Source organism: Miscanthus floridulus, chromosome 19 (assembly GCF_019320115.1).
Source record: "Miscanthus floridulus cultivar M001 chromosome 19, ASM1932011v1, whole genome shotgun sequence".
Classification (NCBI taxonomy): Eukaryota; Viridiplantae; Streptophyta; class Magnoliopsida; order Poales; family Poaceae; genus Miscanthus; species Miscanthus floridulus.
This window is the reverse complement of record NC_089598.1, coordinates 41015876-41027673: the sequence shown is the minus strand read 5'-3', so window position 1 is coordinate 41027673 and position 11798 is coordinate 41015876. Positions and strand designations below refer to the sequence as shown.

General features: G+C 45.7%; 1 protein-coding gene across 1 annotated transcript; it reads right to left on the bottom strand.

Annotated features, from left to right (window-relative positions):
• Window positions 1-338: 338 nt before the first annotated feature.
• LOC136529853 (GDSL esterase/lipase At5g37690-like) lies at window positions 339-2278 on the bottom strand. Its single transcript, XM_066522906.1, has 6 exons — window positions 1962-2278; window positions 1741-1868; window positions 1504-1630; window positions 1291-1403; window positions 931-1180; window positions 339-823 (listed from the first exon to the last, which is right to left on the bottom strand). Exons 1-6 carry the CDS (start codon window positions 2224-2226, stop codon window positions 555-557), a joined length of 1152 nt encoding a protein of 383 aa, XP_066379003.1. The 5' UTR covers window positions 2227-2278; the 3' UTR covers window positions 339-554.
• Window positions 2279-11798: the final 9520 nt, after the last annotated feature.

The following is an 11798-nucleotide window of genomic DNA, read 5'->3' as shown; positions in this document are numbered from 1 at the left end:
ATGATCCATGCTGAATATATTTAAATAAAAAATATTTATATTTAGACCCCACATGTTATGCTCACAATTGTGATGAAATTTGGTATTGTAGCGATCCAAATGCCTTTTTTCTGTCTTGGTTTCCCGCACTACCCATGATTTGGCATAACCACAGTCCAAATATCACTTGTTTCAGCCCTCATTTGTGGACTTGCCCATTGTCAAAATTTGGTTTGGCTCATATGTCACGCACCAAACCGGCAGTCCGGCACTTAGTACAAAACTCGGATTCTTGGATATTTAAATTTAAATTTGAAAAATTGGGGGCGTGGTCTTTCAAAGAAAAACAACTGGTGACATCATTTCATGCTTTTGCCACAGAAAATGTTCTACAATGGCGACGACACTACGATTTCACCTTGCTCTATTCTCTGTATTTTCATCAAACACGTGTGCTTAGACGCACGGAGTATATGCATGTTTGGAACACAGTGGGTACTAATGGAACACGCGTCGCGTTGCCACACAAAAAGGCGCTTCTTTCCATGCCGTTGGCCGTTGCGCGCAGGGGGCGATCACGGCTTGTGCGCCGGCGCGGCCTGGGTCGGCGTCGGCGCGCTAACGACTCGGGGCGGGGACGTGCCGTTCCCCGGCACCACGGCGCTGGAGCCCACCATGTCGGCGAAGAGGCGGTCGGCGATGATCTGGTTGGCGGCGTCGGAGGTGTGGTACGCGTCCCAGAATACGAAGTCCTTGCGGTTGGGGCAGAGCTGCGCGGTCGGCAGGCAAAGGCCCGCCACTGACGTGTCCACGTCGCAGCACGACGTGTGCGACGTCTTGAACCCTGCACTCCGGAAGCATGGACGACGGCGGTTACTACTCACTGCTGCTGCTGTGATCGAGCAGGGAATGCCATGGTGTCGTCGCGAGCGTGCTGATTGTTATAATTACCGTGTTTCTGTGGGTAGTCGATGAGCTCCATGACGATGGAGTAGCAGTCGGAGAGGTACATGCGCGCGCCGGGCAGCTTGGCGTTCAGCCCCTCGATCAGGTTCTTGGCTGCGGCGTTGAACTGCATGGCGTACGCGTTCACGTCGTCCAGGCACTCGCCGTCGTCCGAGAGGACGCGCTGCGACGGGATGCAGCCGAGAGGCGCCAGTCCGCTGAACCAGATGTGGCGCGCGCCGAGATTGTACAGCCTCTGCACGCGCGCGGCAGCAAAGTTCGCCAGTTTGTTCAGCAACGCCAGTAATGCAGGCGCACGATAGGATCATTTGGTACGTGACCAATCGCAGCCGCTGTTGAGCTTACCGTCAGCTGCCTGTCAATGGTGTCCATGAGGAGGCCGATGAACTCGTCGTGGGTGTACACGATGCCGTCCGCCATGAACGGCCGCAGGAAGTTGTTGATGTAGTCGTTGCTTCCTGCGAAGCAGAGCGCTCGCATCGTGTCAGTCAAGCTGATTGATGCTTCGCGGCTTGCAAGCATCGAAGGAGCTGAAGAGATTAGAGAGTATGTTCTTACCGAGCCCGATCTGGAAGATTGCGCCATTGATAGTCTCCTCGGCGGCCTTCTTGCCGATCTTGGCGATCATCGAGTTCTTGATCTGCTCAAAGGACGATATCTGGTTGTCGAACGACAGGTACTGAACCTGCAGGTTTGCGGGTTCGTGATACAGACATGCATACAGTTTAGCAAGGTGAGGAGTTTCAGCGACAAATGAAATGACGCAAACCAACATCGTATCTTTCTTTAGCTTACAAAGTAAATGCCAGTCTCGTTGAGGAGCCCAGCGCCGCCGGACGCGAAGTTGACGCCGCCGAGGACCTCGTCGTCGGTCATGTACAGGGAGAGGAACGGCACCGGAGGCGGGGAGCCGAACTTGGCGGCTACATGTATCGGTCGAAATTAGATTGCCACCAGTCGTCTTGGCAAACAAAAAAAATACTTGTACTCGTGACTGTTGGAGCTATATAGATTACCCATGATGTCTCCGATGGTCCTGCCATTGGTGAACCTCCCAGTGGGGTAGCCGGTCTTGTAATCGATGCCGTACCAGGGGTAGTTGCACTTGGCGATGGAGAGGAGGAGGTAGTTGTTGTTTCCCACGTCCGACATGGAGTCCCCGAAAATGTAGATGACCGGCGGACTCTTGGACGTCGTCGTAGCAGCAGCTGCTGGCGTCGAAGCTGCGCCGGCGACCACCGTTGCAAGCGCGAGGACGACCACGGCGGCCTGAGCAGCCATTGCTGTCAAGTGTGAGCTGCACTTGGCTTTTTCGTGGTGAGTGGCCTGTGTTGTCTTTGGTGAATGCCTGAGTGGTGATGGTCTGGGCTGTGTTCGTTGCCCTGTTTTTATACTACGATGAAGTGGGCAGTGACCACTGACCAGTGACACTGACACCTCAAGTCGTGGGCGTTCACTGCAAGTTTGGGCCTTTCCGGTAGCCAGAGAGAAACCTTTTGTGTTCACGTTTGGGTGTAGTGACTGAATCGCAGCAGCTAACCGTGTGAGAAAAGGCCTGCAAGTTTAAGCAGAGGGGGCACGTGAGGAATTGGCCTGTGTATAGGCAGAGCAGAACGGGAGGTAGCTGAGGTGGTTGTGGAATTACCGTGTGGCCGGCTGGCCGCCTTGATGGCTTCGCGGGAGCGTAGAAGAGAAATCGGTTAGGAAGGATAAGGGGGCCTAATCAACGTCTTCGAAAAACACATCCTAAAATCTCTCCACAAACACCGTAACCCGAGTGCACAACGCATAGATAAGCATTGTCAATTGGACGTAAGGTATCTTGTACTTGAACCAATATAAATCCATGTCCTGTGTGATACCTCTCTAATTTCCTACACACAAAATGTTGATCTATTTGACAGACGAAAAAACAACAGTATGGGTTTGAAAAGAATCCAAATTCATAAAAGAAAATCAAATTGATATCTTCTTAATTTATCATTCAAATTTACTATTTTTAATTATATTAGGCATTAACTCTTTGGTTTAATACAAGTCGTTAGATTATCACAAGATTGTACGGTGTAGGAATTTTGTCTTTACTAACTGTGTTTCAACATGTATTCCTTATTGAGACATAAGAAAACTATATATTGTCGACAAAAGATGCTCGGTAGTCCACCGAGGGGTATCCTACGATGGTAGATTTGTCGTAGAGGTGCGTGTAATCAAGAACAAGAAGGCAACAGAGACACAAGAGTTAGACAGGTTCGACCGTCAGCATGACGTAATACCCTACTCCTATGGTCTGTTGGTTTGTATTAGCGATCGTATGATATTACGTGTGTTTTGAGGGGGTCCATGCCCGTCTTATATAGTCTGGGGGGGCAGAGTTACAAGTCGGTTAGATCTAGAAAATAACCGAAAACTAATAACAGATTACATGAATCATGGGATCGAATGTATCCTAACATATCTCGTAGTATCTTCAGGATATCTTCCCGGTGCCTTGCGGGGCGCGCCGAGCAGCGCCGTGCTCCGCAAAGCTTCGTCTTGTGGGCTAGACCACCCCTGGGGCGCAGCCGATGTAGTCTGACTTGGGTATCCGGGGTCGTACCCCCCACAGCTAGTCCACGAGCATCTTGTATCCGCTGTGCAACACCGTCTTGAGCTTATCCGTGCAGGTGTGAACAAAGCCGAGCAGTCAGATTCATAGTCCGACCACCATAATGAGTCGCCGAGCAGTTGTGAACCGTCGCCGAGCAGAGTATCCCATATAAGGCTTGCCAGAAGGATGTAAGGAGGCCAAGTTCAAAATAAAAAAATTTCTCACTGTGAACCAAGTGTGCTCACTTAGAGTCCGACCACGAGAAAGGGAGGTAATCGTCTTCAACTTTAGGAGGCACAGAGTCTTCAAGATTAGAGAAAACACACTCATCGTAAGATGAAGTGTGCCCACTTAGTTCTCGAGCCTGATAGTAGGTGACGTAGTCACATGGTGCTAGAGTCTAGAAAGTAAAAGAAAGGCAAAAGACCAGCCGAGCAGGCAACCAGTCTACGAGCGGAGCCCTAAAATGAAAAGCGCACAGTCACTGCAAGGTGAAGTGTGCCCACTTAGTCCCCGAGCCTAACAATAGGTGACATGGTCACGTGGTGCTAGGGTCAGAAACAACAGTAACCAGAAGAAAGTCTCCAGTGTGGTGAGGAACTAAGTCATAATGATGACGTAGTCCCCGAGCCACAAGTGGAAATCTCAGATGAATCAAATCGTGGAGAAAAACCAGAGTAATGGCTGTATAGTAGAAATTACTGAGCCTTGATGACATTGTGGAGAAGTCGACGAATATTCGGTGTGCAGTTCCAAGTTGCATTGAAAAAATGAGCGACATGGGCCACAGTTGTGCGGAAAGCCCAGACAATGGCCCAGCGTGCCGCTTTGAGGAATTCAGAACGGTGCAAATCATGGTGTGGTTTTCCAAAAACCCTTGAATGCGAAAAGTGGAGAGGGTGTCTTTATAACTGCGCCGCCACACTCCACGCTCCCACCTTTGCCACTTAGTCACTTCGTCTTCCTCCTCAGCCCTCGCGCTTCCCGATTAGCACGCGCTCCGCCACTAGGGCTAGAAAATTTGCGCAAAGGAAACAGTTCCGATCCAGATATGAGGGATGGCGCTAAAGAGGGGAGGTGGTAACCTGAAGAAGTGAAAGCTCTAGTTTAGTTTTGGTGAATTGATGAAACCCTAAGTGCTAACCTAGTTTATCAAAGTGATTATGTGATAGGTAGCACATTCCAAGTGGTGAAGCAAATGAAGATCATAACATGATGATGGTGATGCCATGGTGATGATCAAATGCTTGGATTTGAAAAGAAGAAAGAGAAAAACAAAAGGCTCAAGGCAAAGGTATAAATGGTAGGAGCCATTTTGTTTTGGTGATCAAGACACTTAGTGAGTGTGATCATATTTAGGATCGATAGCCGTACTATTAAGAGGGGTGAAACTCATATCGAAATGCAGTTATCAAAGTGCCACTAGATATTGTAACTCATTGCATATGCATTTAGGATCTAGTGGAGTGCTAACACCCTTGAAAACATTTGTGAAAATATGCTAACACATGTGCACAAGGTGATACACTTGGTGGTTGGCATATTTGAGCAAGGGTAAGAAACTTCACCGGTGCCCTAAATAGAAAAGACGGAGGTCACTATAAGTGACTGAATGCTGGTCTCGGCAGGACCGGTGCATCTGGTCAGTGGTAGTGTGAAGACGCTGGCGTCCGTCTTCGACCGGACGCTGGGTCACTTAGTGACCGGACGCTGACGGGGTGCGTCCAATCCTGCTGATGTGGCAGTGCACAGAGGAGACACCGAGTGACCGGACGCTGGGTGAGTCCGGTCGAGCATGATTTTTCGTTTCTGGATGCTTACTAGAAATGACCGAAAGCTGAAGTCCAGCGTCCGGTCACTTCGCAGCAGCGCGTCCGGTCATCACTTGACCGTTGGGATCGGGCGCTCAGTATTTGAAGAGAGGGGACACATGGCATGCATCGCACGACCGGACGCTGGGGTCCTACGTCCGGTCGATATGACTGGAGCGTCCGGTCACCCCGTGTTGTGCCCAGTAAAGGGGTACAACGGCTCTATTTCATGGGGGATTCTATTTAAGCCCCATGGCCGGCTCAAGCTCACTCTCTTGGCCATTTGCATTGACATAGCAACCTTGTGAGCTTAGCCAAAGCCCTCCCACTCATCTCCATCATTGATTCATCGTCTTTGTGAGATTGGGAGAGAATCCAAGTGCATTGCTTGAGTGTTTGCATCTAGAGGCACTTGGTGTTCGTGTTTCGCTGCAGGATTCGTTTGTTACTCTTGGTGGTTGCCTCCACCTAGACGGCTTGGAGCAGCAAGGATCATCGAGCGGAGGTTGGTGATTGTCTCCGGCTCCGATCGTGGTGATTAAGGGGTTCTTGACCTTTCCCCGGTGGAGAGCCAAAAGGTACTCTAGTGAATTGCTCATGGCTTGTGTATCCTCATCTTGTGTTGGTTGTACGGCACCCTATTGAGGATTTGGCGTGTGATGCCAATTAGCACGTGAACCTCCAAGTGAGTGAATCGCCACAACAAGGACTAGCTTGCCGACAAGCAAGTGAACCTTGGTAAAAAAATCATTGTGTTCATCATTTGATTCCGAGGTGATTGGTCTTCATTGGAATTCATTCTTGTGGTTGATTGGTTCACTCCTCGACATGGCGGTATAAACATCTTGCTCACTCTCTTTACATTACCACAAACTAGTTATCAAGCTCTTTAGTGTAGTTAGTTGTGAGAGCTTGTTAGTGTGGTTAGTGTGGCTTTTTAGTTAGCCTTTGAGAGCACACTAACTTGGTATAGTGACATAGCTATTGTGTGGATAGAAACTATACAAACTAGAATTGTGGTAGGTGGCTTGCAATTTTAGTAGGCTAGCGCAACACTTGCTTTGCCTCATAATTGTCTAACCGGTTTGCTAAGTGTTGTTGTAGAATTTTTTAATAGGATATTCACCCCCTCCCCTCTAGCCATTAGGACCTTTCGAGTGGTATCGGAGCCGAGGTCACCGTGATTTGAGGCTTAACAACCTTCGGTGTAAAAAATGGCTCAAATCAACAACACCAAGAAGCGACCCCAATTTGATGGCTCAAATTATTCCTATTAGAAAGCTAAGATGACAACTTATATCAAGTCAATCAATAGAAATGTTTGGAAGGTGGTAGAGACAAAGATTGAGATTGAAGATGAAGAGGCTCCCACCACCGCCGAAGAGATGCTACTCCAAAATAATGACATTGCTCTTAGTGCCATCTATGATGCTTTGGATGAGAGAACCTTTGAGCAAATCAAGAATATTGAGAGAGCTCATAAGGCATGGAAGAAATTAGAGGAATCGTTTGAGGGCACTCAAGCTGTGAAGGGTGCAAAGGCATACATTCTCAAAGAGAAGTTTGCAAGCTTTAAGATGAAGGAGGATGAGAGTGTGCCGGAGATGTTCCATAGGCTTCAAGTGCTTGTCAATGATATCAAAGCACTTGGAGAAGAGGTGAAGGACAAGGACTTCTCCCATAAGTTCTTGAGATGTTTGCCTTCAAGATTTGACACATTGGTCACTGTTCTAGTGAGGAGTGGTTTGGACACCATGACACCAAACCAAGTATTGGGAGATATAATGACCGATGATACATATAGAGATGATGATGAGAAGGAAGAAAAGAAGGAGAAGAAAGATGAGAAGGATGAGAAGAAGAAGAGTGTGGCATTCAAGGCCACATCATCCAAGGGAAAGGCAAAGCAAGAAACATCAAGTGAAGATGATGATTCATGGGATGATGATGATGATGAGAAGATGGCTCTCTTTGTCAAGAAATTTGGCAAGTTCATGATGAAGAAAGGGTACCGTGCTAGAAGAAAGAAATCTTCATCCAAGAACAAGGAAGAGTCAAGAAGGTGCTTCAAATGTGGAAGCAAAGATCATCTTGTTGCTCAATGTCCATACAACAGCGACAATGATGATGACAACAAGAAGAACAAGGAGAAGGACAAGAAGGAAAAGAAAGAGAAGGACAAGATGACCTTCAAGAAGAAGAAGGGTGGTTCATATGTGGTCACTTGGGATAGTGATGCTTCCTCAAGTGATGATGATGATAGTGATGATGACAAGACCACCAAGAAGAATTTTACTTGCAATCATTGCAATCAATGAGAAGCCTTCTCTCTTCGATACTCCATCATGCTTCATGGCTAAGGCCACTAAGGTACAAATTTATGATAATGGAAGTGATGAGGAACATGATAATGAAAATGAAAATGAAAGTGATAGTGATGATGATGAACCTACTAAGGATGAACTATTTGACATGCTAGAAGATGCTAAAGAACACTTTGACATCAAGAGAAGGAAATGCAAAAGCTTGCATAAGGAACTAAAAGCCCTTAAGCAAGCCTTTGATGAGCTCAATGCATCTCATGAGAGGCTAGAGGAAGCCCATGAGAAGCTTGACAAGGCTCACAAAAAGCTTGAAAAGGCTCATTCCTCTTTGCTTGATGAGTAAAATAAAAAGAAGCATGTTGAAACTTGCAATGTAGGCTTAACTTGTGATATAATTGATGAATCGTTATCTATGCCTATCATTGTTGCTCCTGCTAACCCTTCTTGTAGTACTTCTATTTCCATCTCATCTAGTAGTGATGGTCTCACTTGTGATGTCTCACTAATGGTTGTGAATGAGAACCTCAAGGAGGAGGTCAATAAGCTCACTGACACCTTTGCTAAGGCCTATGGTGGTGAGGACCGCTTGCTTATGTGCTTGGGTAGCCAAAGAGCTTCTCTCTACAAAGAGGGATTGGGCTATACCCCCAAGAAAGGCAAGGCGGCCTTTGCTCCTCACAAGACTAGTTTTATGAAGAACAATGGTTGGTTTTGCACTAGTTGCAAGCAAGTTGGTCATAAAGAACATGAGTGCAAGAACAAGAGCAAAATGCTAATGTATGCTCAATTAAGATTAATTCTTTTATGTGCTTACTAAGGGTACAAATGGTGTGAGGCTAAGTTTATTGGTAAACCATGGATGGGCTCAAAGAAGAAAGCCATTTGGGTATCAAAGAGCTTAGTGACTAACCTTCAAGGACCCAAGCAAGTTTGGGTACCTAAAAGGAATTGATCTTCTTTTGTAAGTCAATTACAAAGCTGGAGGAAGGCATTGGGTTCTTGATAGTGGGTGCACTCAACACATGACCGGTGATGCAAGAATGTTCAACTCAATCAACACTAATGGCAATGATGGTTATGATAGTATCACATTTGGTGACAATGGCAAAGGCAAGGTCAAAGGGCTTGGTAAGATTGCAATATCCAATGACATGAGCATTTCCAATGTGTTGCTATTAGAGAGCTTTAACTTCAACTTACTATCCATGGCTCAGTTGTGTGATCTTGGATTCAAATGCATATTTGGGGTAGATGATGTAGAGATCATAAGTGTAGATGGCTCTAATGTGATCTTCAAAGGCTTTAGATATGTGAATCTATACTTGGTTGATTTCAATGCTAGTGAAGCTAAATTATCTACATGCTTGTTCACTAAGTCTAGCATGGGTTGGTTATGGCATAGAAGGTGATGATGACATCACTTCTTCATCACATACAAGCCAAGGAGAGGAGGAGGACAAGCATGGGCGTCCAATTCATCTTTCTCATGGTGGAGGCCCAGTCCAACTAAAGTTGGAGCCCATCTCGGGTTTTAGGACCAGTCTGCCTTAAACTGGTCACCCAGGACGCATCCGGACTCCATTTTCGATGATCCACATATGGTTGGAAAGCTAATTTGATTAGGAAGCCAATAGAAGTGGCCTCACGTCAAAATACCTTTGGAATCAATAGGAATCGTCAAAATAAGTCAGCGTCCAGAATCTTCCAGGGTGCTACGACACCGTCTTTTGGTCTGTTGGACCGTGTATCGTGTTTGGGCCCATTAGGGGGCGCGTCCAGGGAGGGTGACGCCTAAGACTCTATAAATTGCAGCTGTTGCTCTCCTTAGGGTTTAGGGTTTTGTTTAGTTCTTGATTTCCTCGTGGAACAGACATCGTTTTGCTACAACTGTGCCGTCAAGGCTACTTGCTGTGAACCAGGGCCCTAGTTCTTGATCTTGTTCGCCTGTGGTGATTAGTCCTTTTGAATAAAGACTTGAACTCCTTCTTGTTATCATAAGCCTCATATTTATTTGCAATTTTCTCGATTCGCTTGCAGGAAAGCCTTCTCGGCGAGATCAATCACGTTCGCGTGGTTGATAACCAACGGAGCAGTGGTGTAACGGTTGCGGGGGTCCAAATCAGTCTTGGTTCGAAGCCTAGATCGTGAACGTCGAGTCTCCACCAATTGACGCTATCATACCTTTCGGAAGATTGGGCCTAGTTTACATCAAGTGGTATCAGAGACCTTATTGCCCATTAGGTATAACTTTATTTTTCCCTTTAGATTGTTACTGTTTTTGCATTACCTAGAGTCCACAAAATGCCAAAAAATATACACCGCAATATATTCCCTGTCCTATAACCTCGTTGTGCCATGCAATTTCATCTCTGTGTCGCGTGGTTGAGTTTGTGCCCTAGGTCAAGCTCTGGTTGCTGGTTTTTGATCGTTTTTGAGTCCAGTTTGTGTTTTTCCCTTTGTTTTTCATCATAATCCGTGAACACCTTCAAGTCTTGCTGTGTTTCCTTTATATCCATCAAACCCTAGTCCACACCATCTAATTTGTCATACTTGTCTTCATTGTTTCCATCAAATCCTTGCTGCCATGACCAATTTTGCGCGCATTGTTCCCGTTTTGTCCTCTAATTTGGAGTCAGTTCTAAAACTAGTCTAGTTTTCGCATATGAACTCGGATTTTGATGTTCCATATATCAAAATCGATCAGAAATTTTTTTTGGATCCGTCCATCCCCAGGCTTGTTGGGGTCAGAGATTTTTATTTTGGTCAAAAACTGGTCACAAGATCCTCTTTTCGTGGTCACAAGCTTTTTGTCGATTTTGAGCACGTCTTCTGAAATTTCCACAGGCCACGTCTTTCACTTGTTTAAGCTCATATTTTCTATGGTTACTTATTTTGTGCTCCTAAGTGAAGAAAAAATATCAAAAAAAGAAAAAGAAAAAGTCAAAGTCAAAGAATCCCAAAAATCAACGACAGCCTAAAAATAGAGAAAAAAGAGAGGGCAAAAGTGGAATAATATCTAGAGGAGCACATAGAGAGCGCCATTTGAGCTGTGTTTGCGTGTGCTGATTTCTGCCTTATTCCTAATCATATTCCTGCTGTTCACATCACTTAATACATCTGGTACTTGGAACGTGAGTAGGCCAGCAACTAAGACAAGTACTTGGGATACTTATTCATCTTTGCTATTCAGTTGCGAATTTTGCTATTCCTTGCTACTATATTGTGCCTGTCGAAACTCCACTTTCTTCTAACCAAGTACAGGTTCATCTTGCAACTGTTACACTCAAGCTACAATGGTATCACAGTCACCGACCGATTGCACCGCCTGTTGCTTTGGTAAGAACACTTGTAAGACCGTGGTAAGACGCTTGAGAGTTAAGTGCCTTGTTTTTTCTTATCCACAACCTAAGTAGTTGGTAGGGATAATACTATTTGTGTTGTCTTCTTCTTTCTACTAATCATGTCAGGAAAAGCGGAAGGCAGTGGCAAAGGAAACGGGGACACACCTACAGATTTCAATGACTGTGTTTCTAAGAATGAGCTTCATGCCGTTCTTGATGATAAGTTCAATGAGATCCTTCAACAAATCACCAACTTAGCCAAGAGGATTGAAGATGTTGAACAACGACATCCTGGACCACGTCCTAAAGATGATGATGATGATCTCTCTGAGGAGGATGACGGCGACGCGGAGGCTGAAGCCGAAGCTCAATGACGTGCTAAGGACGCACGTAACCATAATCAGTTGAACTTTAACCGATACGATATGGGATGTAATAACCAAGGTAATAATGATCCTTTCTCGAAAACCAAGTTTAAGATACATCCTTTTTCTAGTTTTGCTGATCCTGAAGCATATTTAGATTGGGAGATGGTTGTAGATAAAAAATTTAGCTCCCATCAAGTCCCTGAAGAATATAGAGTTAGACTTGCTACTAGTGAGCTTACTAGTTTTGCTCTTTTCTGGTGGAATGATATTTGCAATAATGTTAATGCTAATGCTAATGCTCAAATACCTCAAACCTGGACTGTGCTTAAACGATAAATGAAATTGAGATTTGTTCCTCCGTACTATCAGCGTGATCTGCGATTAAAACTGCAACGTTTAAATCAAGGTAGTAAGACTGT